The 25750-nt window shown below is 62.9% G+C and overlaps 2 protein-coding genes across 3 annotated transcripts; both read right to left on the reverse strand.

The window, feature by feature from the left end:
- Positions 1 to 179: 179 nt before the first annotated feature.
- TBL2 (transducin beta like 2) lies at positions 180 to 4052 on the reverse strand. 2 transcript variants are annotated; one of them, XM_062012306.1, is made up of 7 exons: positions 3919 to 4052; positions 3717 to 3847; positions 3452 to 3636; positions 2752 to 2903; positions 1860 to 1986; positions 994 to 1146; positions 180 to 705 (listed from the first exon to the last, which is right to left on the reverse strand). In XM_062012306.1, the coding sequence occupies exons 1-7, from the start codon at positions 4040 to 4042 to the stop codon at positions 249 to 251; spliced, it is 1329 nt and encodes a 442-aa protein (XP_061868290.1). In that variant the 5' UTR covers positions 4043 to 4052; the 3' UTR covers positions 180 to 248. The 2 variants fall into 2 exon arrangements, with proteins under 2 accessions (XP_061868290.1, XP_061868291.1); XM_062012307.1 differs by lacking the exons at positions 3452 to 3636; positions 3717 to 3847; positions 3919 to 4052 and adding an exon at positions 3333 to 3443.
- A 1127-nt stretch (positions 4053 to 5179) lies between these two features.
- Positions 5180 to 23949, reverse strand: MLXIPL (MLX interacting protein like). Its single transcript, XM_062012305.1, is given in 17 exon segments — positions 5180 to 5600; positions 6082 to 6211; positions 6431 to 6554; positions 6866 to 6993; positions 7334 to 7453; positions 7601 to 7713; positions 7955 to 8111; positions 8564 to 8631; positions 8823 to 9437; positions 9440 to 9631; positions 13385 to 13462; positions 14064 to 14262; positions 14549 to 14593; positions 15693 to 15782; positions 15972 to 16054; positions 16223 to 16329; positions 23545 to 23949. Coding segments are annotated over 17 exon segments (2673 nt in total). The 5' UTR covers positions 23841 to 23949; the 3' UTR covers positions 5180 to 5472.
- Positions 23950 to 25750: the final 1801 nt, after the last annotated feature.

Consider the following 25750-nt stretch of genomic DNA (forward strand, 5'->3'; position numbering starts at 1 on the left):
TGCTGGGCTGGGGCAGCAGTTGGACACATCTTACAGGTCTTTTCCAACCCCCACAACTCAATGCAAACCCCCAGTGTCACCCCAGTGTCCCCCTGATCCCCCCACCCTGCCCCAGCAGATGCTCACTCAGCCTTCCCTCCCTCCACGGCCAGGCCAGTGAGGAAAGCCCTGGGCACACAGCCTGTGCTGCCATTTATTACAAGTCAATGAGTGTTGATATAAAACCCTCCAGCAGGCCGGGAGCAGGGTCAGTGCTTCCTGCCATAGATGGCTGCCAGCGCCTGGCGGGCGCTGCTGAGCTGCTGCTGCAGCCTGTCCCGCGTGGCTTTGGTGCCGGTTCTCTGCAGCAGCGTCTCCATGTCCTGCAGCACCGCCCTGTGCCCGGCCGTGTTGTGGAAGACGCGGATGGCGCTGTCGCCGCAGGACGCCAGGTACCGGCCCGTGCTGTCGAAGGCCAGGTCGGTGACGGCGCTGCCGTGCACGGCCCGGAACTGCTCCTCCTGCCGGCCGCTGCCGGTGCTGTACACGGCGATGTCTGCGCCGCTGGACACGGCCAGGACGCGGCCGTCGGGCGCCAGGGCGATGCGGTGCGGCTCCGGCCCCTCGCAGCTCCCCGTCAGCAGCACGGCCGGCTGCTGCTGCTGCTTGTACTGCACAGCCGTGTCCCACAGCTTCCACGTCCCGTCCTTGGACACGGTTGCCATCCTGCAGGCGGGACACGGCTCAGCTGGGCTCAGGGAGGTCAGGCAGCTCTGCCTCTGCCGTGGCTGCAGAGCTCTCTGGGGAGGTGTGAGGCTGTGCACACATCCAGCCCTCCTGCTCCTGCCAGAGCTTGGCTGCAGCCTCCCCAGCAGGAAACCCACGGGGAACACACACGGGTGGCACGAGCCGGTCAGGGCTTTGCTGCCCTGCGCTCCCAGAGCAGCGTTCCTCACGCTGGAAAGGGTGCAGTGCCCTGGCAGGGCTGAGCTGAGGGCAGTGGCACACACTTACCTCCTTGAGTCATTGGAGAAGGAGAAGCAGCAGACACCAGCAGTGTGGCCTTTCAGCTCAAACGCCCTGCTCACCTCCCGGAAGTCTCCGTTCTTGCCAAAACACACCTCCCACACCTTCACATCGGGGGTGAAGCCACAGGACGCCACAAACCTGGGCACAGGAACAGGCACAGACACAGCACATGTTACATCCAGCCCTGCAGAGCTCTCCCCGGCCTCCAAAGCCCTCCTGAGACAGAGCTCTCTCAAGGCAAACCTAGACTCAAATGGCTCAATCTTTGGCCAGCTGAAGAAGTTTCCACTCCTCACTGAAAGCAGGCTCATCCAGGATCCACTGAGGAAGGCCACCAGCAGCCAGAGCAACTTAGGAATGAGAAACTCTCAGGCCACAGTGAAAAAGCTAAATGCTTTTAACCCCCACACTCACTGAGCTCAGAGCACAGCAGCTCCTCCTGCAGCACCAGTCAGAGCAGAGAACAAGGTTCTCCTGAGAAACAAATCCCCCATGAATAAAGAGTTTAGTTTTAGAACTGACCTCTAAAAAGTGACAAACAGGGTACAAATGCTGTTTGCTTTGCATTTGTGTTTCCCAACCTCTGCTGAGGCCAGTGCTGTTCTCAGCTCTTCAGGAGGTGGTCAAGAGAACAGTTACAGCAGCCCACCAAGTGTCTCAGACCTTTTACAGTGTGGAACCCTCAGGAAATTGCACCAGAATAACAGCCAACTGCCAATGGTCTGAACTGAGAACATCCTCTGGGAAAGAGGGAGGTTCCTGCTCATCCCTGCACTTCCTGCTCTGCAGCAGGAGCAGATGAGAATCCTTCCCACCCCTCACCTCCAGAACAGCCCTGTCCCACCTCTCACCTCCCACAGGGAGACACCATGGCAAAGGCATTGTTCATCTGGTTTGTGTTGATGCTGGCCAGGACTTCACCCTTGGGGCTCCATATCAGGATGGTAGTGTCACTGGAAGCTGTCATGATAAACTTCCCTGTGGGGGGAAAGGCAAAGATCAGGAGAGCCCGACCTTAAGGGCCACCTTCCTCCTGCTCCCACCCACGAGGCCCTTGGCTTTCTTTTCTGCCCCCATCCCATCCCATCAGGGTGAGGAGAGAATGAGTGGCTTCAGGGGGATTTGTTTCCACCAGAACATCAGCATTTTAGACTCCTTGTCCCCTCCTTTTCCACCTCAGCCTGCACATGGAGTTGCCTGTTTACCTTTGAGCTCCTTGTTGCAGGTTTCAGTTTTCACTTTCAGCACTGAACAAAGGTCTCAGTTAACATTTCCTCTGTTCTCCTTAACTACAGAGATGAACTCAAATTCACCTGCTTCCAGCTGCCTGCTCTCCATGCCTGAAGCATGAACCCACCAAGCCCTCACCACTAACACATTCTGGGAGAACCCAGAAGTCCAAGACAGCCCATGTGAACTCAGGAGAGATTTCTGTCTGGTGGCAGACAGGTGGGCCAGAGAAAAACCACCCTCCCAATATTATGGCCAGACCTGAAAATGTGAATGAAGAGCCTGTGCATGCTGGGCAGTGAGTTCTGTGCTTACACAGAAAAAGCCCCCTTTCAGCTCACAGGGAAACAGAGGCTAAAAACTAACACCTAAGAGACTACAAAGAATCAAGTACTGGTGTAGCAAGGAGCCTCCAGAATGCCAAAACCTGCAGCACCTTCAAGCCAGCAGCTCCTGCCTTCCAAGGCAATCAAAGCCAATCTCCAGCCTCATGTGAGCAGCTCAGTTCCATACCTGTCTCTGCAATTCCGATGTTGATGACAGGAGCCTTGTGCTTCTTTGGGAAGTCCCCAGCAGCTGCAGTGAAGGTGAAGCTGCCATCGTCCTTTTTAGTCATTTTATAGACACGAATAGTCTCTGCATTTGCCAGCCAGACAATGAATGCCCTGGGGATGGACACACACCTCATGAAACGAGCTGCCTCACCTAGGGAAGCTGCTACAGGTCATTCAGTGGCACATGGAAAGAGGGATGCACAGGCAGATAAAAAGCTGCGTGAAGGCACCAAGTTCTCTCCTGTGTTAGCTCAGCTGTAACACTGAATGGAAAAGAACAGAATTTATTACTCCACAGCTGGGAATGAGATCCTTTCCTCTCTCTAAGAGGCGCCACTTCACAAAGTGCCATGGCTTGCTCTTCTACCAAACCTCTCAGACAGCAACAGCTCTCTCCCCAGTGCCCCAGAGAAGCTCAGCACCTCAGCCCAGCTGAAAGCCCCTTCCATGGCTGCAGCATGCTGAGCACTGGGATATCTGCCCTGAAAAAACACACTGAAGTGCCAGCTGCTTTCATGAGAGGCCACAACTCCACGGTACCTTGTGAGTGCCGTCACCTCCACGCACCCAGGGGACACATCCCCGGTGCCACCCAAGCCTTGGGCTGTGCACGGGCCGTGGTGCCGATACGCCCCGAGCCGGGAGGGGTCGAGCCGTACCGTGAGTCCGGGCTGAAGCGGACGAGCTCGGCGTGGTCCAGCCCCACGTTGGCCCGCAGGCAGCGGTGCTCCCGCCCCGCCAGGTCCCGGGTGCTCCACAGCCGCACCGTGCGGTCGTCTGCGCACGACGCCAGGTACTTGCCATTGCTGCTGAAGTCGAGGCAGGAGACGGAGCCGCTGTGGCCCTGCGGAGGGAGCGCGCTCGCAGCCGGGCCGAGGGGGAAGCCCGCGGCGGGAGGCACCGGCCCGGCCGCGCACACGGTACCTTGAGGGTGGCGACCAAGAGCTGGTGGGTGAAACTGTGCTGCTGCGGCTTCTCCCGCCGGGCCCGCGGCGGCTGCTTCGCCTTCCTGCGCTCCTGCGGCCTGGCGGCGGCCTCGCCGTTCGCCTCGGGGCCTGCGGGGAGCGGAGGCTCGGGCTCGGCTGGGCTCGGCGCCGCCCGGCCCCGGCCCCCCAGCGCTACTCACGGTCCGGCGGGGCTGCGGGGGGAGCGGCGCGGCGGGCGGCGGCCGCCAGCAGCAGCAGCAGCAGCACGATGAGCAGCGCGAAGGCCGCGGCCAGCGCGGGCCCGGCCGCTGCCGCCGCCGCCATGTTCCCGGGGGCGGGGCCGCGCGCTCTGCCCTCAGCGCCGGCCCAGGCGGCAAAGCCTCGTCAAACCCGGGCCCGAACGGGCGGCTCTGCCCGAGGGGGAGAGAGCAGGCGGGTAAAATACCTCAGGAGCTGGAAGGAGACGGTTTGAGCAGGCCGAGGCTGCGTGGAGCTGAGACAGGATGGTGCTGAGCACGGGAAGCGTCTGTGTGGGACCAGACCACGGGAGACACAATTCAGCGGTGTGCGCCGGGGCCAGGCAGAGGGGCTTGGAGCCAGTGTGCAGGTGGACAGTGCCAATCAACAGGTTTGGGACTGACACAGTGTTGTCATTAAGGGGACACTGGAACGAGTTTCTCTGCCTCATGGGGAAAGAGACCGTTGTCACAAAGTGGATGTGCTGGGCCCAGTCACTTTCTATGCAGGACTTGGGAAGGCCCAAGCTCTGGAAGGCCCAAGCTCTGGAAGGCCCGAGCTCTGGAAGGCCTGAGGTCTGGAAGGCCCATGCTCTGGAAGAACTATGCTCTGGAAGAAATGAGATCTGGAAGAACTGAGCTCTGGGAGGACTGCTCTGAAAGGACTGAGCTCTGAAAGGACTGAGCTCTGGAAGGCCTGTGCTCTGGAAAGCCTGAGCTCTGCAAGAACTGAGCTCTGGAAGGACTGAGCTCTGGAAGGACTGAGCTCTGGAAGAACTATGCTCTGGAAGGACTGTATTCTGACCATCCTCAGAGGCTTGATGGTGTTTGCCTGGTAACTTTAGGTCTAACAACTGCCTTCTTGAAGAAGAATCAGAGACTGATAAGGACAGAAGCCCTGCGAGGTGCCAGAGGATGGATGATAGTTTACTCCATACACATACCAGGTGGAGGGCTCACTAAGTAGAGTAACAGTGTGTTCTGTCAGATGCCGTGTAAATCCAGCGCAGGGTGAGCTGCTGGATGTGCTGGCTCTGTGCAGTTACCGCCCAGCACCCATCTCTGCACACACACAAAATACAGCAATATCCTGACTCCGTTGTAGGTTGGCTCATTGCACACCAGGCACAAATCAGCTTTTCAGAGCATTGCCTCCCCCAGCCCTGCCCCAGAGCAGACCCAGGGCAGGAAGAACCACGCTGGAGCCTGTGGCAGAGTGAGTCCTTTATCAGGCAACGTGGCTGAGTACCCCTGCCCAGCAGTTCCCTGTGCCCAGGCCTCCTGGCCCATGGGGGACAGGGCTCCTGAGGTCTGGCAGGGCCAGGGGGGCAGGGCCAGGGGGGGTGGCTGCAGCCCCAGCCGCTGTGTGGGCAGGGTCTCCCTGAGCTGGTGGCTCTCCCTGAGATTGTGGCTCTCCCAGAGCAGCCTGGCCGTGGTGGCCTCCTCGCTGGTGTCGGTGGGAGCTCGTCCAGCAGCACCAAGGGTCCTGACAAGGCTGTGACAGCCCCTCTGGGGGAGCTAAGAGGAGCCGGTGCCTGGGCAGCGGCCCATGCCCGCCACTGCCCGCGTGGCCTGCTCGGGGATGCAGGCCGGGTCGCTCAGGATGGAGGTGGAAATGCTCAGCTGCCGGAGGGAGCTCAGGACGGCTGCAGGGAGATGTGAGACGTGTCAGCTGGCCCCTGCGCTTTGGGGGCTGGAAGGGGCCCGGGTTAACCCATCCTGGGGGGGATGGCTCGTTCCGTCCCTGCTCCAGCCCCTGGAACAGCACCACAGCTCCCCGCCGCGGTCCCCAGCAGAAAGGGTGAAGGGAAACCTACCCTGTGGGGCTTTGGGGAGGGCTGAGCCCTGCACGGCCAGGACACGCAGGGCTCTCGGGTTAGGGCAGCAGCAGCCAGCTCAGCTGGAGCGAGGGTGTGAAAGGAGCATGCAAAAGCATAGAGCACGCACAAGCACGGAGCACACGGCTCCAGGACGGCCTCGGGTGCTGTGGCAGAAGCGTGGTGCAGCACCAGCCCCACCACCCCCCGGGACAACCCCAGCATTTCCCCTCTGCTCTTCCATCGGGCCGTGCCAGCGGGCCAGCCCGGCTCCTTCAGGGTCACACACACAGGGCACAGGGCCACCTACTCGGCCGAAGCGCTGGGAGGGAGCAGTGCTGTTCCAGCCAGGCCAGGGATGTCTGGGTGAGGCTCTCCATGCTGGCTGTGGACACCATGCCATTGAAAGACTCAAAGAGGGGCCGGATGATGATGCTGAACTGATGCAGCAGAGGAGTTAAGGACCAGCCTTGCCAAGGCCACGGGCTTCCAGCAGGACCTCAGCCGTGCAGCTGAGGTGCTGAGGGCCGTGGGTCAGTGCTGGGCTTGGCAGGGTGAGGGCAGGGCTGGGGCTGCAGCAGCTTCAAGGGCTTTAACAACCCAGATGATTCCATGGTGGAGGCCCAGAGCGAGCAGCAGGCGCTGGCCCCAAAGGATACGATCCAGAACTTCCAGTTGTGCAGCGTGGAGGAGCGCACGTACTCGTCGAACATGCTGCGCATCTGGTCGAAGCGCTGGCGCGTGATGGGCACGCCGGTGGCTGGCAGCTGCTCCTGGCACAGGCTGTGGGGCACAGGCTGTGGGCAAGGGTCTGGGAACCACGAGGGCTGCCCTGTGGGGAGACGCTCTGGCAGGACCTCAGCTCTCCCAGGGCAGCCGTGGGGCACGGCCCCGCGTTCTGACCTCACGCAGCGCCACCTCCTGAGCACCATCCCTCCCACAAACGAGGTCTGAGAGGGCACAGAGCCGACTGCAGGTTGTGGGAGGTGCTCAGGAGACCTGCTGTGTCCTGCTGCCTCTCCAGCCCCGTGGCTTGCCCTGCCTGGCTGCCCCAGCGCGGGCTCCCTCCCGCCCCCGGCCACGCTCTGCCTTACTTGATGGAGCCGTTGAGCTCCTCGATCTGCTCGCGCAGGCGCTGCGCCTCGTCCTGCAGTGCTGCCCGCTCCTGCTGCAGCTTGCAGATGTACTCGGCTGTCTTCTGCAGTGTGGTGGCCTTGCTGACCTGTGGGGCCACAGGGTGAGACAGCGAAGGGAGCCCACGAGGTGGGCAGGGCACGGCAGGCACCTGGTGCTTCGTGCAGCGGGGCCGGCAGCGCGAGGTGCCACGTTCCCTGCTGCCTCGCCAGCTTCTGCCCCGGCCTCCAGAGCCCAGCCCGGCCCGGCACGGCTGCGCCGTGGGTCTCCATGCGCCTGGAGTGGGCTCACAGGCTCCCACCCCACGGGCTGGGGCGAGGGGCGGGAGCCGCGGGCACCGGGGCAGAGCGGGGTCGCAGCGCGGCCGGGCGGCAGCCCGAGTCCCGGCGTGCCCAGGGCTGGCTGTGCCCGCAGCCCCGCGCGCTCACCTTGATGCTGGGCTGGGCGCTCAGCGTGCTCACCAGGCTGTGCAGCGTGTCGAAGCCCAGCTTGATGTTGAAGCGTCTCTTCTGCTCGGCCGAGATGTGCGTCATGCGGCGGCTCTCCATCTGTGGGCACGGGCCGTCAGGCAGCCCCTCCGCCGGGCACGGCCCTGGGCTTGCCCAGAGCTGGCAGTGAGGTGCTGGGGGGAGGCTGGGGGGCAGCGGGGAAGCGGTGTGCCTGTGGAGATGCTGCCCACGCAGCTCCTGCCGTACCTTGCTGGACTCAGGCCGGCCCCTTCGGGACACGAGGTGATGCAGGGTGATGCCCGAGCCCAGGCCCATGGTGGATCCTGGCGAAACCTGACCAGGCTTGGTCCAGTCACTGCCTGGAAAAGGAAAGGTGATGCTCTGGGGAGAAGGGGAGCAGCAGCGGGAGCCCATTGTGGTGGGCTGACACCAGGGTCCCAGGCTGGGATGAGCAGAGAGGAACAAATCCTCCGTGCTCAGCTGGGGGAGTGTAGAGAGGTGGGATGGAAGCTGCGATGAAACACTCCCACAGTGTTTGGCCCGAGCTCCCTTCAGGAGATGCAGTCACCTGGGGAGCTTTCTGGGGAGCCCCAGACTCACCACAGACTGAGGTGGGGGACAGCCGCTCCGCCTTGGGGACAAGCAGTGGCTCCGGCACCGGCACCGCGGGGGAAGGGCTGGAGCCAGGAGCCAGCCCTGGGCTCAGCTGGGCCATCCTGTTGAGGAAGGTGGCAGGGACTTCGGGGACAGCACTCTGCTGCAGGGAGAAGGCAGAGGGAAGGAGGAGGTCGGAGGGCCAATGCCCCACACACGCTGGAAAACAGCCCTTCCCTTGGGTCGGTCAGTGCCCAGGCACTGACAGCCAAACTCCCACGAGGGCAGCGGGGAGGGGAACGTGCAGCCCCATCCCAGCACCTGCAGGGGCAGCCCCAGCCCCATGGCTCCAGGGCAGCAGTGCCAGGAAAGGGCTCCCACCAGTGGGGGGTGTTTCCCACCTCTGCCCTGTTTCATGGCTCCTACCAACCCGGCACCCCGGCCACACTGCCCCAGCTCCATTCCATGCCAGTCCAGCCCCATGCTGTACAAGGTCACTCCACAGAGCCCCACCTCCACGCCTGCCCCGTCTCTACCCCTGCCCCAGCAACCAGGAGGGGGCACTTTCTGACCTGAGGGAGCAATCCCCAAATGTGTGGGCAGACAAGAGCTTACCGGGGAGACGGGGGACATGGGCACGAGGCCTGTGCTCAGCGGGGCATCCGGGGCCGGCTCCTGCTTGGCTGCAGGGGGCAAGGCAGCCCTATTTAGTGCTGCTGAACGTGGGGGCTGTCTGGGTTTGGTGCTGCCCCGTGGGTTCGGGCACGCGCCCTGCCCAGCATCCCCAGCACCTCAACCCCAGGCAGAACACAGGGTCTCCCCTCCAGCCCCCCCATCCGCCCCCCACCATCCCCTGTGCCCCCGGCCCCGGTACCTGTGGTCAGCAGCTGGCTCAGGCAGGGGTTGGGCACATCCAGGTGGGTCGGCGGTGGGGGTCCCGGCAGCCTCTTCGCCTTGGCACCTCCCTGCTTTGCCTTCAGCTGCCCGTGCCCACCCTGGGGCAGCCCCAGCAGGGCAGGGGGCAGGAGCTGGGGGGCAGCGGGGCTGGGGTACCCCAGCGGTACCACGCCTGCGGCATAGCCCAGCCCCGGGGCTTGGTGGGCAAAGCGGGGTGCTGAGAGGGGAGAGGCCGGGTGGGCGAAGAGCGAGGGGCTGGGCGAGCCGGGGAAGGGAAACTTGGCGCGGGAGGAGGTGAACGGGGGCTCCGGGCCGAGCAGCGGCGCCCCCGGGGCCGGGCCCAGCGGGGGATAGCGCGGTGCCGGCGGCTCCAGGCACAGGAACTTGCCGGGGAGCCCGTACTGCAGCAGCGGCTTGTGCTGCAGCGGGGGGCTGAGGGCGCCGGCGGCCGCGGCGGGGGGCTCGGGGGGCAGGGGGCCCGCGGGCAGCTCGGGGCCCAGGAAGGCGCCGTGGAGCAGCTGGGAGCCGTCGCCGGGCTGCGGGAGACACGGCAGGGTGAGGCCGGGCGGCCGGGGCGGCGGCGGCCGCGGGCAGGGGCCGGGACCCCGCTCACCTGCAGCAGGGAGCCGGGCAGCAGCGGGGCCGCGGGGCTGGCGGGGGGCTCCCGGGCACCCAGCGCCGGCCCCCCGCCAGCGAACAGCGGCTCGGCCGCGGGCACGAAGCAGGGCGGCTCCTGGAAGCCCGGCTGCGTCTGCGGCGGCAGCGGCCGGTGCCCGGGGAAGATATCTGCGAGGGCGAGGGGACACGGGGTGAGGGGCGGCCGGGACCCTCCCGCGGAGCGCTGCCCAGCCCCCGGGGCGGCTGTGCCCCGCTGCCGGCCCTGCCGGGGGCCGCCCGGCCCGCCCTCCCCTCGCAGGGCCGGGGCAGCCCGTGGCTGCGGCAGCTCATCGGGCTGCCGGGTTGTGAAACGCCGCAGGACGGAGGGAAGACGCAGCCCTCGTGCCCGGGGCCAGCCGTGCCCCGCGTGGGGACGGGAACAGCCGCCCGCGCAGCCAGCCGGGGCGGGACCCTGTGCCCAGCGCCCGGGCTGCGGCTGAGCCTCCCGAGCCGGGCCCGGCCGGGCTGCGGGTGCAGGGGTTGGGGTCACGGCATCCCCACGCCGCGGGGACGCTCCTGCAGCCCCGGCGCTGCCGTGCGTGCAGCCTGTGGCTAACCACATCCCATGGCCTGCCCCGAGCCGAGCCCCGTGACCCTGCCCTGACTCCTTCTCTCTTCCTCTCCCTTTGCCACAGCCCGTGGGCACAGACGCTGCCACGCAAAGGGCTGCCCTGATGCAACCACCTCCCTGGGCTCCTCAGGGCTGCCGCTGCCTGTGCCAGCGCTGGCTCGGGCATGGCCAGCAGGAAGGTTTTCCCTGGAGAGGATGAGTGTGGGGGCAGGGATGGAGCAGGATGGGTTTGCAGGCAGCTGCCCAACAGCCCTGGGCACCCACTCTGTGCCCGAGCAGCTGCCCCAGCACACGGGCACCCACATTCCCTCTGGGGAGCACACGGCCGTGCTCCCAACCCCTCACTTGGCAGCATCGCTGCCCCAGCCCTGAGCTGCTGCCCCAGGCACTGGCAAGGCTGCAAGGACACTGTGGTACAGGCCCCAGTGCCCAGGGTGCCCTGGCTGGCACCCAGAAAGGCTGAGACTCTCTTGAGTCTACACCAGAGGAGTGAGATGCCATGGGGCTGAGCAGGGTGACAGACCCGGCAGTGCCAAGGGTAACAGCGGTGTGCCAGGGCAGTGCCAGCACTGAGCTGCCCTGCTTGGCCCTCAGACTGCGCCTTCCCCCTGCCCAGGACACGCTGAGTGCCCGGGAGCATGGCAGAGCCGCCCCTGCCCCTCCACGGGCCGGCACTCGCTGTGGCCATGCTGCTGGCAGACAGGGTCCCAGCCTCTGAGGGCTCCACGCTGCCCCCAGCCCTGTGCTGTGCCCACACCAGCCTGTCCCCTGGCACCCAGGCTCTGGGGGTATTTATAGGCATTTCTGGTGCCCAGCTCTGCAGATTCGATTCCTCTTGTGCCTGTCGCTGTGCTGCAGGGCTGGAAGGTGGCTGCCAGCCCCTGGCTGCCCCGTGCTCCCCTTCTCCTGCCCCTTCCCTACCCCACAGCTCTTGCCTGCTCTCCTCTGCACCACGGTATCATCCTGACCCGCTCCCAGGCAGCGTGGCCAGGGCACCAGGCTGCTCGAGGGGGAGAAGCCCATGAGGCGGGCACACCACACCTTTGGCATCCCCTTCAAACCCAGGGCTGCTCCCTGCCGGGACGGCGGCTCCAGAGCCCCTTCCCAAACCAGGGACCCTCCATCAGCGGCGCCAGGCTCTGGGCGAGCCCTGCAGCACGGCGGGGCAATGCCACCCCTGGCACGGCCAGCCCAGCCCCCGGTGCCCACCGTGGGTCCTACCTGGAGCCTGGTGCCAGGCGGGCGCGGGGCCGGGCTGCTCCCTCGCCTCTGCCATCAGCCCTTGTCCATCCCCCCCGGCCCCCGCCGCGGGCACCCGGCGCTTCCTCATTCGGGGATTGGATTGCAGGCGCTGACTGACAGCTCTGCCACAGCCAGCGGGCAGGGGCACGGCCCTGCCACCTCCTGTGCCCACCCTCACCCTGCCCAGACTGCGTGGCTGTGCCCCTCTGCCCTGCACAAGGCTGCTGGGGGTGGTTCTTGCTCCCGAGCCACGAAACGCTATCGCATACTGGAGAGAAAAGTGGCCTCGGGGACACTTGGCTGGCACCCAGCACCCTGCAGGGTGCTGCCCTGCCCTGGGCTGCACCAGCCTCTCTGCAGCCATCCCCAGTGCCTGGGCAGAACACAAACTAGACTTGGGAGTCACCCCTGAGCCCAGCCCCAGCAGTGCCCCTGTGGGCATGGGGGGAAGGGAACAAGGGAAGCTCTCCTGAGAGACAGTGTCTTGCAGTAAGGCTCATCCTGTTCCCAGGCAGCACCCTGGGGCAAAGTGAAGGCATTTTCCCCCCAAGAAAAAAGCACAACTTGTCTGCTCACAGAAACACATTGGTACTGCTGTGCCCTTTGCCATCTCCTGCTGAGCACCAGCCTGTGCCACACTGGCAGCACAAATGACATTGGGCCCACAAAGAGATGTGCTGGGGCTGCTGCTTGAAAGGGCTTGGGGCACTTTTCACAGGATCCCAGCATGGTGGGGGCTGGAAGGGCCCTGCAGAGCTGCTCCAGCCCCAGCCCCTGCTCCAGCAGCTTCCCCTGGCTCAGGGGGCACAGGAACGTGTCCAGGTGGAGTTGGAAACCTCCTGAGAAGGAGCCTCCACACCCTCCCTGGGCAGCCTGGGCCAGGGCTCCCTCACCTCAGCACCAAAGGACTTTCTCCTCTTATTCCAGTGGAACTTTGTGTTCCAGCCTGTGCTTTTTTGCCTCTTGTCCTGGCACAGCCCCCATGCAGGACTCCTCAGGGGAAGGGACACTCATCCTGGGCCAATCTGACCTACTTGGAGCTCACCCACCTCCCAGCAACCGGTGTGCTCATGAGGCACCCGAGGACAGGAGGCAAAGTAGGGCACAGACCCTCTTCCCAGCACAGCTCACATTGGATGGGATCACTGGAGAGCTCCAGGCCCATCCCGCTGCCTGGGCTGGCACAGCGAGTCCTGGCAGCAGCCGGTGTTGCATCACCCGGCAGGCGCGTGGCGCAAGCCCCCGGGGCCGCAGGAAGCGCGGCTGCCCCGCAGCCCACAGGCTGCCCACAGACATGCCACTGCCTCCAGAGATGCTCCAGGCAGGGCCAGGGCCACAGAGCCACCCCAGCTCCCACCCTGCAGAGCGCCCAGCCCGCGGGCTCTGGCGTGGCCGAGGGCAGAGCTGGTCCCTGTGCAGCGTGTGCCAGCGGAGCCTTGCCCCGGTGCCTGGGCACACGGGGAGCAGGACGTGTCCCAGCTGACTCTGTGGCACTCAGGGACACTCAGAGCCTGTGTGGCAGCGCTGGGGGAGGCAGCCCATGCAGGAGGCTGCCACTGTCTGCTTCCCAGCCGCCCCCTCGGCAGCCTCCCTGCCCCAGCTTTGTGTGTGGGGCAGCCTGGCAGGGACAGGGACTTGTCCCCAGGGGATGCAGCACAGCCCAGCACAGGGTCCCAGCTTTGAGTCTGCTCAGCCTGGGGCTGTGTGGGATGAGGAGATGGACACAGCAGTACAGAAACTGCTCTTTAGAGATTTCCTCTTTCTTGTGAGGGACAGTTGTCCTTCCTCTGTCTGCAGCCAATGTGAGGCAGCTTGGCACTCCTGGAGGGAGAAATCCCCTCCCACAGCTCCTGGCCAGGCCCTTCCCCACGTGCCGTGGCTCTGCCCCAGGTGCAGACACCCTGGCACATGTGTGCTGCCCTTTCCATGCCAGTGGATGTCTGGTGCTTTCTGCCTGCCCCCAAAACTCCTGCTGCTGCCTGGCCCACCCCCTGAGCCCCTCATCCTGGGCTGTCACGAGGCGCAGAGCACAGTGTGGGATGGGGTAGCACAGCTGGGCCGGTCCTTACCTGAGATGTCCATCTCCTCCAGGCTGGGCTGCAGGGGTGCCAGGTCCGGCTGGATCATGTCAGCGTTCCCAACATACGCTGCAAGAGGACAGAGCTGCAGCACTGGGGCCTCAACCACTGCACCCCAGTCACTGCACCCTGCCCAGGGCACGCAGTCTGTGGAGACCCAGGCACACCCCGTCCACCAGCGCCTCTGGGACCTCACCCAGCACCCAAGAACCCCAGGGAAAGCCTCGTGCTGTAGGAGCTCCAAGGACCTGGCCAGGCAGGGACAGCGAAGGGTGGCCATGGAAGGCAGGAACTGGGGTCTAGTGCAAAGTCCTTCATGAGAGCAGAGCTCCCTGAGCAGCTCATGCCATGCCATCCCATCCCATGCCATCCCATCCCATGCCATGCCATCCCATGCCATCCCATCCTATCCCATGCCATCCCATCCTGCTGCTCTGTAGGGAGCCACTGGAGGAGGGGATGCTCCTGCTGTACCCTAACTGAGTGAGAGCTCAGGGTGGGAGCATCCTCCTGCCCTGCCCCAGTGGGAGGGATGCCGGGAGATCACTTCTTCCTGAAGAGCGGGGTCAGCAGGTCTCAGGGACTAAGCCAAGGGGCAGTAGGCTGCAGCAGCGTGACCTGGACCTCCTCTTCCTCCACACCCTGCTAGAGCCCGGCCTGGGGCACCTACCATCCTCAGGGAGTGTCTGGTGGGCGCTGGGTGTCTGTGTCATGGTGAAGAGGGTGTCAGAGATGTCTGAGAGGAAGGTGTCCAAGTCGAAGTGCTGCCTAGCCCCCAGCTCCTCTTCCTCATCCCCAAGCAGCATGGGCACCACATTGCAGAAGAGCTGGTTGCACCATTTCTCCATCTGCCTCCAGTCATCCTCATCCTGCAGGAGATGGAGCAAAGGAGCCGGGCGGGCACCTCCTGTGGGCAGGGTCCGTGCCAGGCTCCCCAGCTGCTCTCCCTGGCAGCTCCCAAGCTCCCCACAGCATCTGGGCTCCAAATGCTCACACCTGGCTGTTCCAGAGGCACAAACCCAACATCCCGAGCGCTCGGCATCCCACCCCTGCGGGCTCACGGCCCTTCCACGTGCCCTCCCAGGCTGCCCCAGGGCAGGGCTCCACATCGCGCCCCGCTCTGCCCCTCTCCTCACCCATTCCCCGCCGACTCACCCGCTTTGGACTGGAGAGCTCTCCCTCCCGGGTGGACTTTCGGAGCTGGAAGGGGAAGACGGCCCGTGTCAGCCCAGAGCCAGGGCGAGCACATGGCAGGGCAGAGCCAGGGGCAGGGCACAGAGGGGCCGTGCTTAGAGGGGAGACTCGGCGTGGCCGGCGCCCGAGGTCACATGTGTGGAGCCCGTGGGCTGAGCGGCGGGAGGCTGCTGCACCCTGCCCGCCCGCGGCCTTTATCCGGCCCCGGCCGGCGGCTCGGGGAGGGGACCGGCCCACGCTCCACCCCGCGTGGCGTGGGGCCAAGGTTGTGATGCCAGCGTGCCTGGGAGCGGGCACCCCGAGTGACACCGAGGTGCCCGGCCTGCCCCGCAGCACGTGGCGCTGGGCTGAGCCGCGGCCCGGCTCGAGCCGCCCCAACACGTGTGCTGCGGGTGCGCTGCCAAAGCCAGCCCGGGTCACGGCACCGCAGCGCCTGCGGGGGCACGGGGACCCCCTCAGCTCCCCTCCCCTGGCAGCCCCCTGCCACGGCCCCGCGCTGGGCAGGGTGACGTCCTGCCCGGGACAGGGAGCAGCACGGGAGCACAGATGGTGGGGCTGGAAGGGCCCTGCAGAGCTGCCCCAGCCCCTGCTCCAGCAGCTTCCCCTGGCTCAGGGGGCACAGGAACGTGTCCAGCTGGGGTTGGGAACCTCCTGAGGAGCCTCCCTGGGCAGCCTGGGCCAGGGCTCCCTCCCCTCAGCACCAAAGGACTTGCTCCTTGTGTTTAAGGGGAACTTTTTGTGTTCCACCTTGTGCCCATCAGCCCTTGTCCTGGCACAGAAAGCAGACTGGCCCCATCCTCCACCCTTTAGGTACCGATCAGCATTGCTGAGATGCCCCCTCAGCCTCCTCCAGGCTGAACAGCCCCAGCTCCCACAGCCTTTCCTCAGAAGGAAGATGTTCCAGTCCCCTGCCCAGCTCAGCAGCCTCACTCCTGCATGGGCACAGCCACTCAGCCCTGCATGGGCCACTCTGCCCTGCATGGGCCACTCACCCCTGCATGGGCACAGCCACTCAGCCCTGCATGGGCTACTCAGCCCTGCATGGGCACAGCCACTCTCCCTGCATGGGCTCAGCCACTCTCCCTGCATGGGCACAGCCACTCACCCGCTTCTTGTAGTAGATCCTCCATTTGTGGTATTCCCTCATCACCACCTCGATGTGGCGCTTCCAGTAGTTGCCCTCCAGCACAACAGCCTGTGGGGCAGGACAGGGGGTCAGGGCTCAGCCCTCCAGCCCCAGCACCCTGCTGCTTTCCTTCTGCCACATCAGAAACACCTTTCCCAGCACATCTATGGGATACAACGAGCTCTGCCCGCTCTGTGTCCCATCTGTGCCACCCAGCCCTGCTCCTGGCCCACACACCCGCACGGGACTGTGCCCTACCTCTGGTTTTCGGTGTTCATCAGCCTCTGACCCCTCCAGGGGGGTGATGAAGTTGCACACAGGGTTCTTCCTCCGCTCCACATCTGCAGAGGGGAACACACAGAGCTGGCTGTACCCAGAGCCCTGTCCCTGGGCAGGGGAGGGTGCCCAGGCAGCACTGCCAGCCCCATTGCAGCTGGCCTGGCCCTGTACTCACACTGGATGCCCCAGGATGCCCAGGGTACCCACACTGGATGCCCCAGGGTACTCACACTGGATGTACCAGGCTCTCCAGATCGCGTTGTTGAGTCGAATCTTATCCCGGCAAAGCAACCGCAGCCCCTTGAAATTCTTCCACTTTGGAGACACCAGTTTCCCACTGAAACACCAACAAGGGACAGGCTGAGGGGCACCATCCCCCAGCCCTCAGTTCCAGGTCTCCTGAGCAGGCTGTGCTCGGGGCTGCCAGCTTGCCAGGCGCCTGTGGGAGCACCCTGAGCTCCTCTGCAGCCCAGGACCAGCACAGAGCCGGACACTGAGCTCCTCAGAGCCTCCACAGACACGAACTGGAGCCCCTGGGACTGAAGCGTGGCACCTGGAGGAATGGATCCATTGAGGCTTGAACCCCAGCTCCAAGGGGGGACCCTGCAGCCCCTGGAGTGGCAGCTGCATCCCAGCCCAGGGCATGGGAAGTCTCCCACCCAGCTGAGGTGCCCTGGGACCACCAACTGTCTTGTTTCCTCCCTTGTGTGCCCCCACCGGGCAGGTCCTGAGGGCCCTGCTGCCCCAGGAGCTCTGCAGGAGAGGCTGAGGTCCCTCTGCCATAATCTGGGGCCTTTTCACCTCTCCCAGTGAGCCCAGAGCTCGTCCTGGCTCTCTCACCCATCGGGGCACGGCCTCAGGGCAATGCCAGCTGCCCAATGGGCACTTTGGGAGCAGGCTGGAGGCTGCCTGGCATCTCTCCCCAGGAATCCCATGTGCCTCCCCAGCCAAGAGCTCGTTTCTTAGAGATCTCAGTGCTGCTTTGGGTCTCACTTATTCTTGGCACATGCAGGGAGGAGGAAAAGCAGAGGCTGGGCTGGCTGTCAGGGTGCTGCATCCCCCGTTGCCAACGTCTCCCTGGGCACACGCCAAGATGCCATCAGGGAGGTGCTGGGGGTGAGAGCAGTGCTCAGCCAAGGCTTGGAGAAGCCACACACTCATTCATTCAGGCTGGTGAAACCTTCAAACACTCTCCAAGACCCTGTGTCTAATTCTGCATTAATGTGCCTGGAGATCTGCCTCCCACTCCAGCCTGGCTCCGAGCTCCACACAGCCCAGCGGGCAGCTGCCTCCTCACAGACTCACTGGGGTTGTTAAAGCCCTGAAGCTGCTGCAGTCCCAGCCCTGCCCTCACCCTGCCCAGCCCTGCCCTGACCCACAGCCCTCAGCACCTCAGCTGCACAGCACTCCCCCAGCTCCCTGGGCAGCCCATTCCAGTGCCTAAAGGCAGCTGTGCAGGCTGCAAACACCCTGTGCTGGTCCTGCACTGCTGAGGGAGAGGAGAGGAGAGGAGAGGAGAGGAGAGGAGAGGAGAGGAGAGGAGAGGAGAGGGAGAGGAGAGGAGAGGAGAGGAGAGGAGAGGAGAGGAGAGGAGAGGAGAGGAGAGGAGAGGAGAGGAGAGGAGAGGAGAGGAGAGGAGAGGAGAGGAGAGGAGAGGAGAGGAGAGGAGAGGAGAGGAGAGGAGAGGAGAGGAGAGGAGAGGAGAGGAGAGGAGAGGAGAGGAGAGGAGAGGAGAGGAGAGGAGAGGAGAGGAGAGGAGAGGAGAGGAGAGGAGAGGAGAGGAGAGGAGCCTCTCCAGAGCCTGATGCAGGGACATGTTTAGCATTGGGCTCTCCCACCCACATGGGAAGATGGGGATGGTCTCCCCAAGGACACGCAGCCTGACCCCCAGTCCCAGGGGCTGGGGAAGGGTCCATGTTCAGTGGCTCCAGCCCTGAGGGAGTTAAGGACTTGGCTGTGCACTGGCCACTCTGCTATCACCAGGATTTTGAACTTTCCCCAGTGGCACAGGGCAAACAGAGCGCTGGTGCCAAGCTCAGGAGCCAATGGAAGGGACGAGTTTCCTGGGCATGTGGCCAGATCCTGCTGGTCAAGGCTACCTGGCCACACTCCTCACTGGTGCCACCCACCCCAAAAACCAGCTTAAAGGGGCAGCCCGAGCTCAGGGGCTGCATCTCCACAGCCACACACCTCGGCCACCCGTGGGCTGGCACCAGGGCCACTGGCCTGGAGGCAGAGGAGAGATCTCTTGAGCTTCACCACCAACCACCTTTTTACCCCCCATTACCAGGAGTTTCTGTTTTGGGGCTTATCAGGCTGATCTTTGCTCCCTGCTTTGCCTTGAAAGTGTCCCCACCCTTTCCTGAAACCACGTCTCCAAGGAGATGGATGTAAACTCCACACTGAGCTTCAAGGAAGGTTTGGGATGCCCCAAACAGGCTGAAGGTCCCACACTGCTGCAGAAACTGGGACAGGGGCCCCACCAGCAGCTGAGGGGGGTCTGTGGGCTGGGGTGAGGTGGGAGCAGGGCTCAGCCTGGGCCCCGACCCAGTGTGGGGCTGCACTGACTCTGTCTCAGCCAGTTGCACCTCGTTTGCCCCGTGACTGATTGAGCCCATCCAGAAGTTTCAGGTGTTGCAGCCTTTGCTTTCATGGCAAAAAGGAGTATTTTGCTCTCCATCAGCAGCCAGAGGAGCAGGGAGGAGGGATGTGGGGAGATGCAGAGCTGCACGAAGAGAAATGGGTGACGGCAGGAGCTGAGCTCAGGGTGCCCTGGCAGGTACAAGCTGTTTGTCCTCCCCAAGTGCAGCAGGAACAGGATCCCCTGAGGGGCCATCAGAGCCCCCCTGTGCTCCCTGAGCTGCTGGGACACAGCTTGGCCCTGGGCTGGATGGGAAAGCACAGCCTTTGCTGCAGGTCCTAAAAGCTCCCCTTCCATTTCTCAGCCATCCTGCTGCCCAAGTCAATGGGAAGGGTTTTATTCCCCAGCCTCTGGCAAAGGAAGTTAAAACCCAACCACAACTTTCCTGAGAAGTGCCCTCAAGTTAAAACACAAAAGCAAAAGGCTGTGTCCAGCCCCAGCTGCTTCCCAGCTGCACTGTCTGTGAACCAGGGCTTCCCTTCCCGAGGCAGCGGCTCTGCCCGGCCAGCCCGGGGGCATCTGGGGTAAACCCGGGGCCATGAGCTAACCAGGGTATTAATAGACTCTGCTGGGATTAGATAGGGACCTGCTGTGTGTATTTGCTCCCAGATAGGAGTGGCTCTGCCCTCCCAGCTCGGTCTCTCTGGGATCAGCCATTTTCCTCTGTGCAAATGCAGCGTGAGGCAGAGTCTGGGAAGGGATTTCAGTCCTCTGCAGGTAGCTGTGTGGAAGCTGCAGAGCTGTGTGGAAGCTGCAGAGCTGTGTGGAAGCTGCAGAGCTGTGAGGCAGCTACAGCTCCACAAACAATGGTCTGGGTGATCTCTGGAGGTTTGGCCCCTCTGGGAACAGGCTCTGCCCAGCTCCTCTGCAGGCTGCTTGGACAGGATCAGCCCCAAACCCTCAGGAAAGGACAGAGGAGAGGTGTGTGGCTCTGCCACCAAGGACAGCACAACCAGCCCTGGGTGTAGCTTCAGCCTTCAGGTGGATAATTCATAGCAAAAGCTGCCCAACGCCCTGCAACCCCCCAAGGGATGTGTGTGCTGGGCCAGGGCTGCCATGGGCACTGAGCCTTGCTGCCTCCCAGCCACGGCAGGGGCAGCACCTGCATCTCTCAGGTCTGGATGAGATGAGAGCTCATCAGATAGTGGGGGTGAGCCCAGAGATCTCAGGATGTGGCCACTTCCAGCCAGTCACAACTAGTCACGGGGCTGCTGGCAAACGCCGATGAACTGCAGTGACCTGAGGTGAGACACTTGCCAGGAGGGCAAAGGAAAGCCCAGGCTAGCCCTGAGAGAAGCAGCCAGGGAGCAGGCAGCTCAGTGAGTACATCCCTGAGGCCTCAGGCAGGCTGCTGTCAGCCCCTGTGCAGGAGTGTTTAAGGCACTGCCAGTTAGAGAATGGCTCAGAGAGTGCAGCAAAGCCACAGCAGCAATTGCATTTCTCGTGGGAAAGCCTCAGAGCCTGCTGCCAGCTTGCCAGGGGGTGAATGAGCAGGGAGCTGGCATGCAAGGGTGCAACTGAAGCCTGCCTCGTTTCAAATCACAGCAGGGTGTGAGTTAATATTCCATGTCACAGGCCTGATGTCCCTACCTGCTACATCTGCCCTGTGAGTGCTTGCAGGGAGGTTAATCTGTGTCACACTGGGCACAGCTACACCAGGCTTCTGCAGCACAGGACAGGCATGTGCAAGATGAGACCTTCCATGGCTGCAGTGGGCAGTTCCCACCTGCACCCAGCTCCTCTCCCCTTTAGGACAGTTCCCCAGGTGATTCCCTGCAGTGGGTCCCACTGTGTGAGCCCAGGGCACCAGTTCTGCAAGGTGGGACACTGGGGAGCCAACACTGCTCTGATGGGGAGGGCTGGGGAGATGATGCAAAGTGAACAGTTGCTGAAGGAGCTCACCTCCACGTGCTGAGCTTGCAGGGGGAATGTGGAGAGGGCCAAGGGTGCCACAGGGAGATCCACTCATAGGAGAAACAAGAGCTTAAGGAAGGGATTCAGGAAATGCAGCACGGGGCAGGAGCAGTGGGAGAGAATCCTGAAGCCTGTGGCAGAAGAGCTGCTGGAAGTGTCTTGGAAAAGGGCCTGGGAACAGCTTCATCCCAGCACCAGGAGGAAGACCTTGGAGGGGGGAGGAGTTGCCCTTCGTTGGGGGATCTGAAGAAACAAGTTACTGCTAGAAGCAAGTCTTGCTGTGGAGAGAGGGTTTCCTTCCCAGCACGAGGGTGCTGCACAGTCTAACCCATGGGGGCAAGAAGCCAGATCCTCAGGGTGATTGCTCAGGCTGAGACTGGATGCAGGGGGTGGAGGAATCCCAGCTGCACAAATGACTGCTCAGCTGCAGCCATTGAGAAATGATCCTGCTCAGAGAGAGTGGGGAGTATGGCCTTTGAAATGGTGAAATAGCTGGGACTGATGTACATGACAGAAGAGGAGGGTGAGCGATGGGTTTGTTCAGCCTGGAGAAGGTGAAGAGAGCATGTCCTTACAGCCTTCAGCTACACCAAGGAGGTGAGAGAGGAGATGGAGTCAGACATCCCTCAGGCACACATCCAGAAAGGACAAGAGGGACTGGACAGGGAGATGGAACAAGGGACAGCACTCCTCCCTGGGACAGGGCTGCAGCCAGGGACAGGGTGGATGGGTGGCAGGCTCATCATCCTCCATCTCCATCCATCCCAGTGATGGCCCTGAGCAACCTGACCTGGCTCTGGCCTTAGCCCTGCCCTGTGAACTGCCTCCCAACCGACACCTTTCTGTGGTTCCTGTGGTTGCTCTCCTGAAGGAGAGGCTGGAGGGTGCTTGGCTGGACACTCCAAGTGAGGCTGTGCTGCACCAACACCCCCTCTGAGGGAGCTGGCTGGGAGGGGGGGTGTGAGATGGGGCACAGCAGTATCACATCAGATAAAAGTAGAGCTGGGCCAAGCACCTTCAAACCTCCCCTGACACCTTCCTCCAACTACTCTGTCAAAATGTATTGGCACAGCTGCCAGGGGTTTCCAAAAGGAGAAGGGCAATGCCTGAGCAGAAGCTGCCCAGCAGAGAGGTCAGCACCCAGCACTGCATGGCAGCTCCAGCTTCACCAATGCTTGTTGTCCTGTTTTTAGGGTGCTGGCAAGCTGCAGAGCACGACAGCTGAGAGGTGGAGAGTATCTAAGAGTGGAAGGAACTCCAGGAGAGAATAGCCAAGCATGAGGTTTGGAAAACACCGTTTCCCTGGTTGGGTCCTGTGGCCTGCAGCTCCCCTGGCTCCGTGGCAGACCACAAAGGGCTCCCACAGCTGCTGAGCCAGACCTGGTCTCGCACCAAGGCAGCCAGGAGACATTCAGGGTGGCCATCAGTGGTGGCACTAATGCTTTGTAGCTGCTGTGGATCCCCCTGACTGAGGGCTACTGCACTTAGGGTTTGCCAGAGCCCAGGTGGTGCTGAGCTGGGGACTGCTGTGTGCATTGTCATGCTCAGTGCAGAGGGAAACAAGGCCCTGTTCGAGTCCAAGGGGCGGAGAACTGGAGTGATGGAGCCTTGTCTTGCAATGTAATAGCCAGCCTTGGGTGGCATACAGCTGCTGTGGTCCCTTCCACACCCTGCCACCTCTCCCACTGCCTGGGGAGCACCAGAGCTCAGGGGCTCGTGGAGGCTGTGGTGTGTCTCAGGAGTCGAGAGCTTGAGCAGCCTGGTGTGGAGCAGTGTCTTCTCCTCCCACCCAAGCTACAAGGATGAGTACAGCAAGTGTGGGGCTGGGAGAGAAGAAGAGAGTGAGGCCACCAGTGCCTTAGTGTCCCCCTCTCAGGACTGACTTGCCTGACCCTCAGCTGGGTCACCTCATGCTGAATCTCACCGTGCTCCTGCAGAGCTCCAGCTCCAGCAGCTCCTTTACCCGTGAGCAAACCACACGCTCTGGGATGTGGCAATGGCACAATGGACCTGCCGATGTGGCAACTTGGACCCTTGGAGTGCTGTCCCAGGGCCTGGCCTCAGCAGGGCTGCTCTGGCAGTCACCACGTGCTCCATAGTGTTGAGCACTCAAGGACTTCAGGGGATACCTGAGAGGTCAGCAACTGAATGAGACCCTGCACGTGACAAGGCAACGAGCAGCTCTGCAAGGCTGTTCTGCTGAGCTTTGGGGTTCATGTGACATCAGTGGGACATCACCAGTCCAGATCTTTCACCTGGATGTTTTGGGAAAGCTGTGCAAGCAGTTTTGCACCAGTAGAGCAAGTCACCCTGCTGCTATGCTTGAGGGAACTTAGGGGCTCTGCAAAAGGCAGGAGCTGCCTCCAAGAACGTGGACCAAGGCAAGAGACACACTACAGGCTCAGCTGTTGTCACCAAGGAGCTGTGGGATGAGCACATCTTTAGCATCCTGGGCCTGGGTGATCTGTGTGGTTGGAGGGATGCTGCAGACACCTATCTGGTTTTGCAGGACAGAAGCTTTCAGGAGGCCCTGGTCAAAGCCTCGTGCAGCCATCCAGCCCCAAGAGCTGCTGTGTGTCCTGGATTAACCTTGGGGCCTGTGGGCAGAGTCAGGGACAGGAAGGCAGGACTCCTGCTTGGGGCTGCTTTGGCAAGGGCTGAGTGTTGGCTGCCCACAGGGTTACTGCTGCTCTGCAGAGGGTGCAGCTCTGGCCCCGAGGCTGCTACGGCCGCCACATCACTCCAGGTCTCGTGGGAAGGTGCAAGAGACCGAAGCTACACATGAAGGGAGGAGAAGGAACTTCTCAACCAGCTCCATGGCCAACAACCCACCATCAGCTCTTTGTCCCCGAAAGCTCCCCGGCCGGCACTTTGAGCACATCGCACATCACAACCCGCACGGGGAGGGGCCGTGAGCGGGCAGCAGGGCTCAGGCAGCCTCACGCCGAGCGCGGGGGGTGTGTGAGCTGCAGCGGGAGGGCCCCGGCACTCACTCACCTGTACTCCAGGCTCATGCACTCGAACAGGCGGCTGAGGCTGGGGTCGAAGCTGCGGGGGTCGGGCAGCTGCGGCTGGGCTCGGCGGTGGCGCCGGCGCGGCCGCGAGTCGCTGTGCGGGGACGACACCATGAAGTGGCCGCTGTGGATGACCTGGGACGGCGGCTGCAGCCCGGCCCCGGCGCCCGCGCCGCCCGCAGCCACGTCCTCCGAGTCCGAGTCCGAGTCCGAGATGGGGCACGGCCCGACCGCGGCCTCGGGGAACGGTCCCGGGAGCCCAACCTCGGCTCCTGACATCTCCGCTCAGGGCAGCTCTGGGGCGGCTCTTCTGCCCCTGCCAGCGCCGCGGCCGCCGTCCGTCCGTGCGGAGCGCTGCGGGCACTGCGGGGGCATCGAGCACGTGCGGCGGGCTGCCCGGGCACGGGACACCTTCCCACGCCTCCTCCTCCTCCTCCCCCGCCCCTCCCGCCGGTCCCGTCCCGCTTTGCCGGTGCCGCCAGCCCGCGGCTCTATTTATAGCGGTGCCAAGGGATCCCGCCCCCGGCACCTCCCCGGCCGCGCCACGGCCCCTCTGCCGCTCTTGCAACACGCCTGACGGCCAGCCCCGGCTGTTGTGTCCCCTGGGAGGAGGAGGAGGAGGAGGAGGAGGAGGAGGAGGAGGAGGAGGAGGAGGGGCTGTGGGTCCCCGTTCCCCCTGGCCGGGTTCGCTGGCAGCGGCTCTGTTTACCCGCCGCTAATTGCGGGTGGTATTTACCCAGCGCCTCTGTCCTCCTGCATCTCCCCGCACTTCCAAGGGAACAAATACAGATTAAGGGACACAAACAAGGTAAAATTATAGCAACGGGCACGCAGCTCAGCACAAAGCGAGCTGGAGGCACTGAGCCATGCACCCAGCCGAGAAACAGCCCCGGCAAAAGCCTCCTCCCGGGGGTGAAAGCGCCACGTGCAGGAGAGGACAACATCGAGCTGGGATGTGACGGGATTTACGCCTCCTGTAGTCGTGCAGTCCCTAAAACGGGTTACCTTTGCCTCTGAGGGGCCCCGGGAGATGCAGGCAGGCAGGACTTGCTGCAGCAGCCCCTTCCCCTGCTCTGTGCCAGCTCCTGAGAGCTCTCCTCAGGGCTTGGCATGTGCCACATCAGCCAGACCTGTGCCACAAGCATCTCCTCGCTGACCAGAGCCTCAGGGGGACAAAGTGGATACAATTTCAGGCTTAAATCACATAGTTTCTCCCCAGTTCCCCAGCCTGGCACAAGCACAGGAGCCCAGAGAGCACTCAGCTGCAGCTTCCAGGCCTCTCTGATGAAGCCATGGGCTGAGCAGTGGCATAAAGCTGACAGGGATGCACCTGAGCTTTCATCCAGCTTGCAGGTGGAGCACAGCACCCTCTGTACCACACAGGTGGGTCCTGCTGCTGAGCAGCCCCCCAGGGTACTTTTCAGTTGAAACAGCTCTTTTGAGTGGTTCTCACAGGGATTGATGCAAATCTCAATTAGGAACCATTTCGTGCTTTTTCAGCCGGATTTTTGCTGCTCCAAACCTCTCCTTCCACCCTCTGTGATTCATTAAACCATGTCAGCCTGTCCCAAGCTGCCTGTCAAGATGCTGAAGAGAGAAGGAGTTGGGAAAGCGCTGTGTGTAGATGCTTTACAGCAGTAATGGGCATGTGGGTGTCCTGGGGAACTAGGAATTAAGCAAGCCACAAAAGAAACAAAGATATCAGAGATCCACAGGCTTTCTGGGAGTTCTCCTCTGTGCAGGGCTGTGCTGTGCAAAAGACACCTTCCAGATTTTTGCCCAGGATCATTTACCATCTGTTCAGCAGCTGCAGGCACGCTTTGGTCCTCTGGGACAACATATGTCTGAGGGAAGTGGAGAAATACATCAGTGGGGCTGTTGGGGACATTGTAAGTCCCTCATCCTGCTCTAGCAGGGATGCAGAGGAGGGGAATCTCAGGGGTGAAAGGCTCAGCCAGCATGGAGAAGGGGGTGATGGGTTCCACAGAGGGTCCTTCCCCAGCAGGCAGTGGAGCAGAGCAAGAGCCCCACACAGGCAGAGTGGAGCTGCAGTGCTGAGGGCCCCCGTCACTGCCTGTTTGTGTCCTCGAGCGTGTGATGGCTGCTGCAGTCACATCGATGCAACAGAGCCTTGGAAAGAGTGTGGCAGGGGAGTTGTGGTCCTGAGTGCAACACCAGAGGGATGTCCC

Source organism: Colius striatus, chromosome 20 (assembly GCF_028858725.1).
Source record: "Colius striatus isolate bColStr4 chromosome 20, bColStr4.1.hap1, whole genome shotgun sequence".
In the NCBI taxonomy this organism is placed as follows: domain Eukaryota; kingdom Metazoa; phylum Chordata; class Aves; order Coliiformes; family Coliidae; genus Colius; species Colius striatus.